Source organism: Herpailurus yagouaroundi, unplaced genomic scaffold (assembly GCF_014898765.1).
Source record: "Herpailurus yagouaroundi ecotype Mexico unplaced genomic scaffold, PumYag 163, whole genome shotgun sequence".
Taxonomy (NCBI): domain Eukaryota; kingdom Metazoa; phylum Chordata; class Mammalia; order Carnivora; family Felidae; genus Herpailurus; species Herpailurus yagouaroundi.
The window spans coordinates 35,988,263-36,005,435 of NW_024412404.1; the positions used below are offsets into that span (position 1 = coordinate 35,988,263).

General features: G+C 36.2%; 1 protein-coding gene across 2 annotated transcripts in view; it reads right to left on the reverse strand.

The window, feature by feature from the left end:
- Positions 1–12,208: 12,208 nt before the first annotated feature.
- BLNK (B cell linker) overlaps positions 12,209–17,173 on the reverse strand; it is a 76,494-nt gene continuing 71,529 nt past the window's right edge. For both annotated transcript variants that reach the window (XM_040486011.1, XM_040486012.1), the window contains one exon: positions 12,209–12,598. In XM_040486011.1, coding sequence (XP_040341945.1) covers positions 12,479–12,598 — 120 coding nt within the window. In that variant the 3' untranslated portion in view covers positions 12,209–12,478. The remainder of the gene's footprint in view (positions 12,599–17,173) is intronic.

A 17,173-nucleotide genomic window follows, 5' to 3' on the forward strand; every position in this document is an offset into this window, starting at 1 on the left:
TTCCTGCTTTGTCAAAGATTAGTTAGCCATACGTTTGTGGGTCCATTTCTGGGTTCTCTATTCTGTTCCATTGATCTGAGTGTCTGTTTTTGTGCCAGTACCATACTGTCTTAATGATTACAGCTTTGTAACACAGCTTGAAGTCCACGATTGTGATGCCTCCTGCTTTGGTTTTCTTTTTCAAGATTGCTTTGGCTATTCGGGGTCTTTTCTTGGTTCCATACAAATTTTAGGATTGTTTGTTCTAGCTCTGTGAAGAATGCTGGTGTTATTTTGATAGGGATTGCATTGAAGATGTAGATTGCTTTCGGTAGTATTGACATTTTAACAATATTTGTTCTTCGTATCCAGGAGCATGGAATATTTTTTTCATTTTTTTGTGTCTTCTTCAATTTCTTTCATAAGCTTTGTATAGTTTTCGGTGTATAGATTTTTCACCTCTTTGGTTAGATTTATTCCTAGGTATTTTATGGTTTTGGTGTAGTTGTAAATGGGATCGATTCCTTGATTTCTATTTCTGTTGCTTCATTGTTGGTGTATAAGAATGCAACAGATTTCTGTGCGGTGATTTTATATCCTGCAACATTGCTGAATTCATGGATCAGTTCTAGCAGTTTTTTGGTGGAATCTTTTGGGTTTTCCATATAGAGTATCATGTCATCTGCGAAGAGTGAAAGTTTGACCTCCTCCTGGCTGATTTGGATGCCTTTTATTTCTTTGTGTTGTCTGACTGCAGAGGTTAAGACTTCCAATACTCTGTTGAATAACAGTGGCAAGAGTGGACATCCCTGTCTTGTTCCTGACCTTAGGGGAAAAGCTCTCAATTTTTCCCCATTGAGGATGATATTAGGGTTGGGTCTTTCATATATGCCTTTTATGATCTTGAGGTGTCATCCTTCTATCCCTACTTTCTTGAGGGTTTTTATCAAGAAAGGATGCTGTATTTTGTCAAATATTTTCTCTGCATCTATTGAGAAGATCATGTGGTTCTGTCCTTTCTTTTATTGATGTGATGAATCACATTGATTTTTTTGCAGATATTGAACCAGCCCTGCATCCCAGGTATAAATCCCACTTGGTCGTTGTGAATAATTTTTTAAGGTATTATTGGATCCAGTTGGCTAATATCTTGTTGAGGATTTTTGCAACCATGTTCATCAGGGAATTTGGTCTATAGTTCTCCTTTTTAGTGGGGTCTTTGTCTGGTTTTGGAATCAAGGTAATGCTGGCTTCATAGAAAGAGTTTGGGTGTTTTCCTCCCATTTCTATTTTTTGGTACAGTTTCAAGAGAATAGGTGTTAACTCTTCTTTAAATGTTTGGTAGAATTCTCCTGGAAAGCCATCTGGCCCTGGACTCTTGTTTTTTGGGAGATTTTTGATTACTAATTTGATTTCTTTACTCGTTATGGATCTGTTAAAATTTTCTATTTCTTCCTGTTTCAGTTTTGGTAGTTTGTATGTTTCTAGGAATTTGTCCATTTCTTCCAGATTGCACATTTTATTGGCATATAATTGCTCATAATATTATCTTATTATTGTTTTTATTTCTGCTGTGTTGGTTGTGATCTCTCCTCTTTCATTCTTGATTTTATTTATTTGGGTCCTTTCCTTTTCTTTTTTTTTTTTTTTTTTTTTCCTTAATTTTTTTTTTCAACGTTTATTTATTTTTTGGGACAGAGAGAGACAGAGCATGAATGGGGGAGGGGCAGAGAGAGAGGGAGACACAGAATCAGAAACAGGCTCCAGGCTCTGAGCCATCAGCCCAGAGCCTGACGCGGGGCTCGAACTCACGGACCGTGAGATCATGACCTGGCTGAAGTCGGACGCTTAACCGACTGCGCCACCCAGGCGCCCCTTTCCTTTTCTTTTTGACCAGACTGGCTAGTGGTTTGTCAATTTTGTTAATTCTTTCGAAGAACCAGCTTCTGGTTTCATTGATCTGTTCTACTGGTTTTGTTTTGTTTTGTTTTGTTTTTGGTTTTGGTTTTGATGGCATTGATTTTTGCTCTAATCTTTATTATTTCCTGTCTTCTGCTGGTTTGGGGTTTTATTTGCTGTTCTTTTTCCAGCTCTTTAAGGTGTAAGGTTAGGTTGTGTATCTGAGATTTTTCTTCCTTCTTTAGGAAGGCCTGAATTGCTATATACTTCCCTCTTATGACTGCTTTTGCTACGTCCCAGAGATTTTAGGCTGTGGTGTTATCATTTTCATCGGCTTCCATGTACTTTTAAATTTCCCCTTTAACTTCTTGGTTCACCCATTCATTCTTTAGCAGGATGTTTTAGTCTCCAAGTATTTGTTACCTTTCCAAATTTTTTCTTGTGGTTGACTTTGAGTTTCATAGCGTTGTGGTCTGACAATATGCATGGTATGATCTCAATCTTTTTGTACTTGTTGAGGGCTGATTTGTATCCCAGTATGTGATATATTCTGGAGAACATTCCATGTACACTGGAGAAGAATGTATATTCTGCTGCTTTAGCATGAAATGTTCTGAATAGATCTTTTAAGTCCATCTGGTCCAGTGTGTCATTCAAAACCATCGTTTCTTTGTTGATTTTGTGTTTAGGTGATCTGTCCATTGTTGTAAGTGGGGTGTTGAAGTCCCCTACTATTATGGTATTATTATCAATGAGTTTCTTTATGTTTGTGATGAATTGATTTATATATTTGGGTTCCTCCACATTTGGAGCATAAATGTTTACAATTTTTAGGTCTTCTTGGTGGATAGACACCTTAATTATGATATAATGCATTCTTCATCTCTTATTACAGTCTTTATTTTAAAGTCTAGATTGTCTGATATAAGTACGGCTACTCTGGCTTTCTTTTGTTGACCATTAGCATGATAGATGGTTCTCCATCCCCTTACTTCAACCTGAAGTGTCTTTAGGTCTAAAGTGGGTCTCTTGTAAATAGCATATAGATGGATCTTGTTTTCTTATCCATTCTGTTACCCTATGTCTTTTGATTGGAGCATTTAGTCCATTGACATTTAGAGTGAGTACTGAAAGATGTGAATTTATTGCCATTATGTTTCTTGTAGATTTGAAGTTTCTGGTGGTATTCTCTGGTCCTTTCTAGTCTTCGTTGCTTTTTTTCTTTCTTTCTTTCTTTCTTTCTTTCTTTCTTTCTTTCTTTCTTTCTCTTTTCTACCCTCAGAGAGTCCCCCTTAAAATTTCTTGCAGGGCTGGTTTAGTGGTCACAAACTCCTTTAATTTTGTTTGGGAAACTTTTAATCTCTCCTTCTGTTTTGAATGACAGCCTTGCTGGATAAAGAATTCTTGGCTGCATATTTTTCCAATTCAGCACATTGAATATATCCTGTCACTCCTTTCTGGCCTGCCAAGTTTCTGTGGATAGGTCTGCTGCAAACCTGATCTGTCTTCCCTTGTAGGTTAAGGACTTTTTTTCCCTTGTTGCTTTCATGATTCTTTCCTTGCCTGAGTATTTTGTGAAGTTGACGATGATATGCCTTGTTGATGGTCGGTTTTTGTTGAATCTAATGGGAGTCCTCTGTGCTTCCTGGATTTTGATGTCTGTGTCTTTCCCCAGGTTAGGAAAGTTTTCCCCTATGATTTGCTCACATAACCCTTCTACCCCTTTTCCTCTCTCTTCATCTTCTGGGACCCCTATGATTCTGATGATGTTCCTTTTTAATGAGTCACTGATTTCTCTAATTCTTAAATCATGCTCTTTTGCCTTAGTCTCCCTCTTATTTTCTGCTTCATTGTTCTCCAGAAGTTTGTCCTCTATATTGCTGATTCACTGCTTTGCCAAGGTAGATTTTAAAGGAACTAACAGTTGAAGGTTGTCAGCAAATTGCATTCTTCACAGCTGAAAGCCAAGTTTTTTTCTTAATGGGAGAGCCAAGGAGTAAACCTCCACACTGCCACCCTGGGGTAATGTCAAGTAGTGTGACATTCATGTCTCTGGAGTCCCAGAGGGTAAGAGAAGAAGAACAGGCAAAATATTTGAAGGAGTAATGATTGAATTTTTTCCTAAATTTTATGAAAACTATAAATCCCAACATCCAAGAAGCAACATGAAGCTCAAGCAGAAAAAGAACAACAACAACAAAAAACCATACCAAAGCACATCATAATCACATCCTCATAATCACAAGTGATAAAAAGAAAATGTGAAGAGTGGCTTGAGAAGAAAGAACATACTTTACATATTAGGAATCAAAGATAGAATTACTGCAGACTTATCATCAGAAGCTACATAAGCCAGAAGACAGTGGAATGATATATACAAGGTACTGAAAGGAAAAAGAAGTCATCCTTGAATTCTTTAGCAAAATTATTCTTCAAAAAGTTAAAACAAAGACTTCATATGAGAGAAATCTAAAATAAGTCATCACGAGAAAAATTGCACTATCTTAAATGTTACGAAAAACTCTCGAGGTGAAAAGAAAATGATGCCAGATGGATATTTATCTACACAAAGGAATTAAGAGCACTGGAAATGGTGAGTATATGAATAAATATAAAAGACTTTCCCTTCTTTGTTTAGGTTCTTTTAAGGAAAATTAAACATTTAAGGCAAAAAATAACATTGTGTTTATAGTATGTAGAACTAAAATGTATAACAGTAGCACAAAGTCAGGGAAAGGGAAGTGGAGATACACTATTGTACTTGAAGATAGATTGTGACAAGTAAATGATGTATATTGTAAACACTAGAACAGCAATTAAAAAGAACAAAGAAATATAGCTAATAAATCAATAGTGAAGCTAGAATAGATTTAAAAAGAAGTTCAACCCACTAGAAGGCAAGGAAAATGGGAGAGGAAAAATATGCAGGATAATTTAGAAAACAAATAGAGATAGTGGATTTAAGCCCAATCATAATAATAATTACATTAAATATAAATGATATAAACATTTCCATTAAAAGTTAGAAATTGTTAGGATAAAAATATGTAGGCTTGAGAGAAAAAAATAAAACTAGGGATAAAAATATCTGTTCATTAAGAAGATGCAACAATTCTAAAATTCTATGCACATAATACAAAAGCTTCAAAATATATGGACCAAAACTGACAGAATTACAAAGAGAAATTCACAAATCCACAATTATAGTTAGATATTTCAACTCTCTCTCTCAGTAGTTGATAGAACAACTAGGCAAAAAAAAAAAAAAAAATTAGATTAGTAAGGACATAAAAGACTTGAGCAACAATACCAAACAACTTGAGCTAAATGACATTTATAGAACACTCCATCCTGTACCTTCTTTACAAGTATATATGGGACATCCACTAGATCATTCCAATTTTCAATAAATTTAAAAGAATTGAACTCATGCAGACTGTATTTTCTGTCTACAACAGAATTCAATTGGAAATAAATCTCAGAAAAAGATTTGGAAAGTCACCAGAGGGGCGCCTGGGTGGCACAGTCGGTTAAGCGTCGACTTCAGCCAGGTCACGATCTCGCGGTCCGTGAGTTCGAGCCCCGCGTCGGGCTCTGGGCTGATGGCTCAGAGCCTGGAGCCTGTTTCCGATTCTGTGTCTCCCTCTCTCTCTGCCCCTCCCCCGTTCATGCTCTGTCTCTCTCTGTCCCAAAAATAAATAAACGTTGGAAAAAAAAAAAAGTCACCAGATATTCAGAAATTAAATAGCACTTTCCTGATCAACCAATAGTTTAAAGAAAAAAAAAAATCACAATGGTAATTTGAAAATGTTTTGAAGTTAATGAAACTGAGAAAATTGTATTAAAATTTGTGGGATGTTTTAAAGCTGTGCTTGGATGGAACATTTCATCTTTAAACAGTTATATTAGAAAATAATAAAGGTTTAAACTCAATTATGTAAGCTTCCATCCTAGAAAGCATGTAAAGAAGAGCAAATTAAACCCAAAATAAGTAGAAGGAAGGAAATAATAAAGGAATCTGTGGAAGTCAATGAATAGAAAACAGACAAACAATAGAGAAAATTAATGAAAACAAAACTTGGTTCTTTGGAAAGAATATAAAAATGATAAACCTTTAGCTGGACTGAAAAAAATAAGAAGATATATATTGCCAACATCAGGACTGAAAGAAGGGACATTATTACAGACCTTAGAAGGATTATATGAGAATATTAGTATCAAGTTTATGTAAATTTGGCATTCTATTTGAATTAGATACATTCTTTTGAAGACATGAAATAACAAAATACATAGAATAAATAGAAAATCTCAATAGCCTATATCTATTCAAGAAATTGCTTTCATAATTAAAAACCTTCACACAAAGAGAACACCAGCCCAGATGCCTTCCTGGTGAATTCTATCAAACATATTAGGAAGCAATAGTATCGGTAATATACAAATTCTTTCAGAAAGTAGAAAAGAGAACATTTTTACGTCATTTATGAGGTGATCATTCCCCTAATACTAAAACCTGACAAAGACATTATAAGTAAACGTCCTTTATGAATGTATATGCAAAAATACTTAACACTGTATTAGCAAATCAAATCCAGCAATATATAAAATGGACAATGTATCATGATTAAGTAGGGCTTACTCCAGGGAAGCAAAATAATATATTCACAATACATGTATTTGTCAAGGGAGTTATATCCAGAATATATAATATATTCATATAACTTAATAAAAAGAAGACAAACAACCTTTTATTTATTTATTTATTTAACAGAGAGTGTGTGCGTGAGTAGGGGAAGGGCAGAGAAAGAGGGAGAAAGAATCTTAAGCAGGGTCTATGCTGAGCCTGATGCAGGGCTTGATCCCATGATCCTAGGAACATGACCTGAGCCGAAATCAAGGGTCAGGTGCTTAACTAACTGAGCCACCAGGCGCCCCTTTTGTTTCTTTGTTTATTTTTTTGACAACCCAATTTTTCAAATGGGCAAAAGATTTGAACAGACCTTTAAAAAAAGGAAAATATATACACATGAAAAGATGTTCAATATCACTAGTCATCAAGAAAATTCAAATTAAAGCCATAGTGAAATACTATTATATACCTGCTAGAATGATTAAAATGAAAATACCTATAATGTTAAGTGCTGTGTAGAGTGTGGAGAAGCATAACTCTTATATATTGTTGATGTCACTGTAAAATGGTGCATCCACTTTGGAAAACACTTTGGCAGTTTCTTACAAAGTTAAACACGCACTTTCTGTGTGACTCAGGATTACTACTCCTAGGCATTTATCTACTTAAGAGGAACTAAAACATATGTTCACATAAAGTCTTCCACACAAATGTTCATAGCAACTTCAATCATTTCAAAACCAGAAACCATCAAATTCCATCCATGAATGAATAGAAAAACAAATTGATGTATATCCACATATTGGCAAACTACTTAGCCGTAGAAAGAAACAACTAGTGATACACATAATGATATGGATGAATCTCAAAAACATTGTGCCGACTTCCAAGTCCTGGAGTATCTTTTTCTGGTGTTTCCTTCCTTTCCCTTCTTGGTCCATTCATACTAGGCTGGAACCTCAGCACTTCAAGGCCTAGGTTAGCCCAATGGCCACTCTGTCTGCCTCCAGCCTTTCAATTTTCAGCTGTACCTTGTCAGAACAATCTTCATAAAACACCACTTCCTTATGTCATCATAAAAACCAAACAAAAATGTAAAATAACTAGGGTTGTGTTAACATTTAACACAGTTCTTCTAATACCCTAGCCTCCAGAATATTTTCTAAGATTTTTTACCAGACAAATAAAATAAATTTTCCTAAATTTGAGCCCATATGTGAATGTAAGTCTTCTGGCTTGTTCTGATACTCTATTCAATGAATTGCCCTTGAGACTCTTAGAACTATGTGGTCAAGAATTAACACAGGTCAGCTCTCCCTACAGACTTTTGTCTTTTGGTCAGAGGCAGTGCCAGTCTTCCAGGTATCCAGGCTTGAAACAGTAGAGTCAGTGGGGACTCATATTTCACCCTATTCCTCTGTGCAGTCAGTTAACTTTCCTGTGTTAATCCTTAGACGTTTCCTTTACATCTGTTTCTTTATAGGAGTCTGGTCACTGCCAGAGTTTAGGCCTATGTCTTCTCACAATGGCTTTACTGCAATAATCTTCAAATTGTGTCTTTTGCCTTTAGACTTCCAGTGGGGTATTTGAGGCTTCAGCTATGTCAATAGCATTTGTTGAGACCTAGTATGTCCTAGGTATTTGTATATATTATTCTCATAAAAAACCTTGCAAGGGAAGTAAGAAAAGCAAGTTCATTGAGTACTTTGTTCAAGATTACACGGCTAGTGAAGGACAGAACCAGCAAGATTAAGACATAGGCCTAAGTGGCCCATGTATAGGTAAGAAAAAGATAACAGGTAAAATTTCATTTTTTTTAAACATTTATTCATTTTTGAGAGACAGAGCATGAGTTGGGGAGGGGCAGAGAGAGAGGGAGACACAGAATCCGAAGCAGGCTCCAGGCCCGAGATGTCCGCCCAGAGCCCAGTGCGGGGCTCAGACTCACAGACTGTGAGATCATAACCTGAGCTGAAGTCAGCCGCTTAACCGACTGAGCAACCCAGGTGCCCCATAACAGATAAAGTTTTAAAGTTCTGCGTTTGTCTAGGGGGACAAAGTGGGAGACAATACATTGGAGGTAACAGGCAAGTGCTTTTAAGTAGGGACTTTTATTTTACTTACATGATTTTCTCTCCAGGGTTATTCTAATTGTCTGCCATTATTTTAAGTGCATTTATCATCCTGGATAAAAGTTCTGTTTGAGATTTTTATAAAACGATGACTCCAATTTCAAAAGATACTTGAGTGGCTATTTGGTTGCCTTCAAGGTCTTGAGATTATTTGTGCATTTCATGTGTCTGACATGCATACTGACAGACATACAGCAGACTCAGTGAATGTTGGCTGGTTGAGTGAAAGAATAATAATGAACACTTTCAACTTTTACAACATTTAGTTCACTCATTTAACAAACTCATAAGGTAGGTTGCATTATCATCTCCATTTTACAAATGAGGACACCAAGACACGGAACTCGCCCAAGTTCACACACTGTATTATTGGTGGAGCATAGATTACAAGCAGAGATTGAGGCAACTCACTCTCAAGCCCCTGCATTAAGCCATAGTAGTATCCTGCTTCTTGGCTCATGGGAGAGTTACATCGCTCAGGTTGTTAGTAGAATAGTATATCCCTCTTGATGCTTCACATTTTAAGATGTAGGGCAAGGTCCTTAGCCTTGGATCTTTGTACCCATGGTCCATTGACAGGCCCTAGGGGCCCATGGATCTCATGAAATTTGATTAAAGTTTGTGTGTCCCCATAAATGCATATTTCCCTGGGGGCAAAGACCCATGCCTCTCATCAAATTCTCGAAGAATTTTGTAATAACTACAAGATTAATCACCATGGACATAAAGAAATATTTGGGAATTTCTTGAGACAAAATTAAAATTATTAAATGCCCAAAGATACTTAATAGGTCAGTTTATTTGAAGGATTGTCTACATTTTATTTCTGCAAAGGAGACTTTGGTTAGGGGACTAGAAATTAATATTTATTAGGCACAACTAAATGCCAGGTATTAAACATATATTAGCTTATCTTAGTTCTTGTACCATTACCAAAAAGATGCTGTTTTACAATGTAGAAACTGAGGCTTAGAATGGTAAGACACATACCTGATAACATACTGGTAAGTGGTAGGACTGGGGCACCCAGAGCCAACTCTGAAGCCAATATCACCCCACTTCATGGTTAGACGCAGCTGCTAAGTGCCAAGGGCATTTGGTACAACTAACCTTGCTGGGAGACAGGTTTTTAGTGATTTCCTTGCAACCCTGCCTAGAAATAGTCTATCATATGGCATCTTAAGTCCATTTTGAAGGACAGAAGTTCAGTCTGGCTTTAAGATCATGTCTCATGTGGCCTCATGTCTCATTTACATCTCTACATTCTGTTCTCTGGGATTCATTCCCGTGTAAGCAAGTTTGTCACAGCTGCAGTGGGAGCGGTTTAGCTCCCAGAGTGCGAGGTGTCTGAACCACTGACCTGGATGACTGGTTAGAGCATACTTTAGGCTCCTCATGGCCACAGGCCTATGCTTCCCATCTCTGTTGTCCATTTGAATATACAAACAGTCCTCCTCCTACTTCAGCTGCAGTGGACTTTGCAACATCCTTGAAACACAAAACAGGAACTCTAGTGGTTTGTTTCCTTGAGCTGCTATACAATGTTCTTCTCCTTGACTGGCGGCTTTTATTCCACCGCCTGGTTTGCCTGAAAATCTCCCTATGCAAAACCACTTGTTTGTCGAGCACTGCAAATCACAGATACGGCCTTTGAGATCTCTTGAAACTTTTCTAGTCTCATAGAGTAGCCTATACCACCGGTGCAGGAGGGTTCTAGAGAAGTAGGTACGGCCGTCCTGCAGTGTGCTCTTGTAACAGGTGGAAGGGGGAAAGATTGCTGTCTTGGATTGAGTGTTTCTCCAGCTTTGGAGAGAAGTGGATCCTCAGCAGAGACTGGCTTAGCTCCCAGAAATTCTCCCAGTCTCTGCTCCAAGAAACCTACCCTAGCAGTGCTGAGTATCAGTCGACTGGATTAGGATGATCTCATGGCTATGCTCCTTCACCTGGCTGGAATAGGCTACCTGGGGGAACAGAGTGGGTGCGGATCAGAAGAGGATGTTGTGGAGCCAGGATCATCGTGGTAGCAGAAGGAATTAGTGAACATTTACTTAAGTAGAAAAGCATTCCCTATAACACTGAGGAAAACTAAAACAGAAACCTCATACTTCACACTACAAATGGATGATTTGTTTTACAAAAGATAAATCCAGTTTTCTTTAAATTGTGAATTATCTCTGCTAACATTCTAAATGATTCTATTGTTTTCCTAAAAGGAGAAAAAAAAAACCTTTCCAAGTAAAATTTCCAAAGCCCATTTATATTTGATTTTATTGTCAAAAATGTGTATAGATTGTTTCCTAGGACTACCATAAGAAAGTACTACAAATTGGGTGACTTAAAAGAAATAAAACAGATATTCATTGTCTCCCAGTTCTGGAGGGCTAGAAATCTGAAATCAAGGTGTCAGCTTGGTCACGTTCCGTCTGAAACCCTTGGGGGAATCTTTCCTTGCCTCTTCCTATCTCCTGGGGGCTTACTGGCAATCTTCACTCCTAGGCTTGTAGATATATCACTCCAGTCCTCTGTCTTCACATGGCATTCTCCCTGGGCATCTCTTCATATAGTCTTCTCTCTGTGCATGTCTGGGTCTGTGAATTCCACCTTTGTATAAGGACAGGTGGATTGGGGCCCACCCTAATAGCCTCATCTTAATTTGACTACATCTGTAAATACCTCTTTAGGTCATATTTTGAGGTACATTTAGGGATAGGATTTCAACATATTTTTTGGGGGGGGGGACAATTCAACCCATTATGACAGCTAAAAATGCTATTATATGAAAGCATATGACATTGAAAAAATACAGTTATCTTTACAAATGAGTCTGTGTGTTACTCTGAAATATTGCCTTCTAACCTTTCAAATCTTTTCAGAGGTTGCTGTCTTATTCAGTGATCAAGTGTATTCCTCACTTAATTTATTAGATTTATCTTAATTAGCTGCCTTATCATTTAAGTGCTGCCTAAAAAGTATGTAGTAGAATAAAAAGCTTTGATATGACAAAATATATTACATTTCTGGGATGATCTAAGGCCTTGGATGTGACTGTTCATAATGGTATCTATTTTATTCCTTAGTGTTCATCAATGTCTGCTTTTCTGCCCTTGTTCTGTGCGATGTTTCCCTAGGCTTTTAGTCTAGTTTTGCTCTCACCCCACTTGGAATCTCAAATCAAGCTTAGGGGTCCATTTAATAGACATGCAGATCAAAGAGGGTATAATCAAAGAGGGTAGACCAAAGCTAACAACCTAATCATGGACAAGAACTTCTAGAAAGTTCATATCTGTATACATCTCCCATGGTTGGGAGCACTCACAAAAAGGAATATTACATCCCCTTTAATTTGCACTTATAAATATTGTACATTATCTATATCGTATTTTCTACACATTAAAAGTTCAACCAAGACATAATTGTCAAGCATTGGCAGTAGGCATTACAGTAGTGTACCAGTGACCATTGTGGTGGCCCAAATTTCCAGCAGCCCTGTTTTAATCCAAGACTATTATTTTCTTATTTTGAAAATAGAGTGTTATTTTCTTACATGACTAAAAAGACTTTACACCTGTTTCTTTTAAATAAAGACATTTATTTAGAGAATTTTAGTAGCATGATAACGCAACCTCACCAAATATTCACAGTTCATCAGGTCAGACAGTAGAACAAGTCTGTGTGAGCTTCTTATGAAGATATGGGTGACCACCTCAATAGCTGCCTCCATCTTCTATCTTATTAGTGGATGGTTCATAATCCAAAATATGAAGTTTTGGGGCTTTTTCTCAAAAAGTAGAAATAAGGAAAATGTCTGAAGCAATGATGTTGACCTTTTTCAAGAAATCTATGAAACTTTAACTGCATATTTCAATCTTGTCCAATCTTTTGTATTATTCTGATTGTCGATAAGAACCAGAGGCCTATGTTGATGATTCTTGATAATTTCAGCAACACTTCCAAAGTACTAGAGCAAGAAAACATAAATGAATTAAACATTGGAATTCACATTAACTTAGAGCTCTGCTCCTCCCATCTTCTCCCACTTTCTCAAGTTAGTCAAAGTTACTAGGTCTCAGCAGACATTCTACCCAAAAAAGTCTAATTTAACAAAGGGTGGAACACTTGAGGTGGCAGACTCTGGCCTTTCTTATATTCGGTAACACTAAAAACACTGGCAGCCTAAATTAGTGGAACCCCTTAGAGAAATTACTTCATTGAGTTATGATGCAATATTTTAATAGTTTTTTATTTGGTAACAAGTATAAAACTGTCATACACTGAGTTTCTCTACATTTTTACAAAACATAGACTATCTGTTACGTTGCATAAATCTGAGGTATAAGGACTGATGTAATAAATTAACCCTAAAATTTGGTGTCAGAAGAATTATTTTCCAGATTAATCCATGCTTGTTTTACTTTGTTTTCCTTTTTGAATAGAGAAGCTTTACAAATTCTCATATTTCCATTTCTGCTCTAGCTCCCAGAGCTAATTAATAATTAATTTAGAGGTAATTAATAATGTAATCCATGCCAAGTTTTTGCCATACATATTTATTTTCCCAAATGTTAATTCCTATTGTCTATGGATTTTAAAATGTTCTTCTGGAAAATTATCAATAGTTGAAAGGAACACAAAATAAATATAACACAGAACAGGAAATGAAATGCATTGATTATAAAAAAGTGCTATGAGCTCACAATCATAAATAAATGCATTTAGAATCGTTTTCAAAAAAGTAGTTATTGTTTTGTCACACTGCCATAAATTTAGCAACTATTACCAATTGATTTTATTGTATTTTAATTTTTAATATAAAGACAAACATCCAGAATTAAAAGTTTTTTAGTTATTTGAATACCTTCTAAATATCTATATACTGAATAAAGTATTCAGAATACTGGTCAACTTTTTCAAGTGAAATACCAGTTGTCTTTTAGATAATTGGCTATCTGAATATTAGGTCAGGGAGGAGAGGTAAGAGACAGGGACCTTCAAGTATCTTCAGTTTTTATTTCTTAGCTTTCTCTTCAATCACTCAGCTCTTTGTCAATCGCCAATGAAATCAATGATATTCATTCTGTTTGCTTGGCATAGCATGTTGTTAAATTGAATGCAGTTGGAAGTTAAATTGATGGATGAAAGAACCAGGAAATGGAATAGCACAATCTCTTTTAAGTGGATTCCAAGCAAAAGTGTTCTGAACCCAGTAAACACAGGAGAGAGTTGCTATAACTACACAAACATCTCAGTCTGTCATTCTAGTCCCTGAATATTTTTGAGTATTTCTTTGTTGGAGTGTTTGGGCATTTGAAATGTTTGAAATATGGAGTTGAGGTGAGTTGAAATGTGTGAAGTAGGGAGCAGAGTTGAGAGTTGAAACATATTGGATGTAGAATTGAGCATAACTTAGTTGCAATTTCCCTTCAGTGCTCTTTTTTTTATTTTTTATTTTTTTGTCTATAGTAATTCATTGTTTTTGAGATATTCATACATGGACAGAAAAACAAACTGTTTGATAACTCAAAATCCCATGGTCCATAAAATAAAGCAAATAGATATCAAAGCTATAAAATTACTCAATACTGTATCTATATAATGCCAAAACAACTGCATAAAGTAGTTGAACAGTTAATCAATTGGTTTCTTTTTCTACACAAATACAGGCAAACAGACTTTTCACAATATCCACATGGTTGACATCATGTAACCGAAGTTTTAATTTTCCATTAAGATGTTCAGTATATGGGAGAAATAACCTTTTTATTGTAGATAACTTAAGAGTTTTAATGGACTCTGTCAGCACTTCCAGATACCATTATAATAATATGCTTTTTTTCCCTTTTATTTCTTTTTTCTTTTCTTTTTTTTTTTTTTCTTTTTTTGGTATCTATAGGGTGGATATGTAGGGAGTGATAGTGATAAAGACTCTTTAAGCCAAAAGGAATCACTATTTACCAGAGTTTCCTTAGCAGGACAAGAGAGTCCAGAGTCCCTCTGAGAGTTCAAAATATATGAGAGAGTTTCAGGAGTTCTAAACAGGACAGCTCCCTCACCTACCCTTAACCCTCTTAAAGAAGTATTGGACCATGGCCTGGGGAGGCTTTAGAATGAAACCATCCATCCAAAGTCACTCTGCCCTACTAGGATCACCATCATCTGCTACCAATGATTCCTACTGAAGAGCATCTATTTTGAAAGATTTGTCAGATAAAGGTTTCAGTGAGAATGACATTTTTTTCTGAGTAGGAAAAAGCAGACAGTTCTGTTAAAATTTAACTGATTTTAAAAAATTTTTTTTTAACATTTATTTATTTTGAGACAGAGAGAGAGCATGAACAGGGGAGGGTCAGAGAAAGAGGGAGACACAGAATCTGAAACAGGCTCCAGGCTCTGAGCTGTCAGCACAGAGCCCGACGCGGGGCTCGAACCCACAGACCGCGAGATCATGACCTGAGCCGAAGTCAGACGCTTAACCGACTGAGCCACCCAGGTGCCCCCCCTCTTTTTTTAAATTTTTTTTTAACATTTATTTATTTTTGAGACAGAGAGAGAGAGCGAGCATGAACAGGGGAGGATCAGAGAAAGAGGGAGAAAGATTTAACTGGTTTTAAATGATAATGCAATCTACATTTTAAAACCCAAGTTTGGTCTTGATCTATGTTTTGTGTCTTCAGTTTCAGGACTTTTTGCATTTTCTGATTATCTGAGACCTTATTAAAGGCAAAATAAAACCCCAAACTATAAAACTCCTAGAAGAAAACAGGGGAAAATTTTCATGAAATTGTATTTGGCAATGATTTCTTGAATATGGCACCAAAAACCGCAGGCAACAAAATCAAAAATAGACAAATATGACTACATTAAGTTTAAAAACTTCTGTTCATCAATGGCCACAATCAAAAGAGTGAAACGGCAGTCCATAGAATGGGGGAAAATGTTTGCAAATCACCTATCTGACAATGGTTTAAAACTTAGAATATATAAAGAACTCCCACAACACAAAACCAAAAGATCAAATAACCCAACTTAAAAATGGGCAAAGGACTTGAATAGACATTTCTTTAGAGATGATATACAAATGAAAAGATGCTCAAAATCACTAATCACCAGAGAAATTCAAATCAAAACCCCAGTAAGATATCACCTCTCACCCATTAAGATAACTACTATTTAAAAATCCCAGAAAATTTCACGTGTTTGGGAGGCATGTGGAAAAGTTGGAGCCCTTGTGCACTGTTGGTAGGATTGTAAAATGAGGTAATCACTACAGAAAACAATATGGAGGCTCCTCAAAAATTTTAAAATAGAACTACCATATGATCCAGCAATCCCACTTCTGGATATATACTTAGAAGAACTGAAAGCAGGGTCTCAAAGACATTTTCATGCCCATGTTCATAGAAGAACTATTTATGAGAGCCATCAACAATAGCCAAAGGTCCATCAACAGATGAACGGATAAACACAATGTGGTATACAATATAATGGAATACTACACAGCCTCAAAATGGAAAGAAATCTTGTCACGTACTGCACAGCATGGATAAACCTTGAGGATATAATGCTACATGGAATAAGCCAGTCACAAAAGGACAAATATTATATGATCCTGCTTATATTAGGTATCTAAAGCAGTCAAATTCATAGAAATAGAAAGTAGAATGATAATTGCCAAGGACTGGGGGAAAGTGGAAAAGGGGAGTTGTTTTCAATGAACATAGAATTTCAAATATGCAAGATTAAAAGCTCTGGAGATCTGTTTTACAACATTGCAAATATATTTAACATTACTAAACTCCACACTTAAAAATGACTAATATGGTAAATTTTAAGATATGAATTTTTTATAATTATATCGGTTTGTTTTACAAATGCTACTCTCCTGCCTGTAATCAATCAACAAATAAATTCATCATTTAATAAGTATATATCAAATATCCACTAAAGTCAGCTATTCTTCTGTGATTCTGGAAATACAGAGATGAGCAAGACCTAGTTTAGTCCGTGGCCTCATCTAGTGGAGAAGATGACAATTATGACAATTTCTAACAATTCAGATGCTTTCTAACAACTGCTGGGTTCGGAATGGGTATAGTTGTTTCTGAAGGAGTATTGAAAATAAATATTTCTTAACTTGAATTTTTAAATGCTATTTCCTCTGCTTAGATTGTTCTTTCCATTTTTCTCCTTCTCATCTTTAACTTTCATTTTAGCTACTCAAATTCAACCCATTACTCCAGGCCAGTACAAGTTTCACTCCCTTTCTGACCATTTATGGATTATTCCAGCCCATATTTCAGGGCTCGCTTATAAAAACAAACTGGCTAAGCAGAGGTATGGTAAACATTGAGTTTAGTCTAGATTAAAGAGGGGTTGGACTTTAAATCTGGTTAGTACTCAAGACCTACTGTAATGCTTTTCTCTTGCTGCAGGCCCAAAAGCTCATCCGGGTCCATGGGAATCTAATGTATCAACACAAGTTTCTGCATCTCTTCTGATCCTTCCTTGGTCATCTACTTTTACATTTTTCTTAATG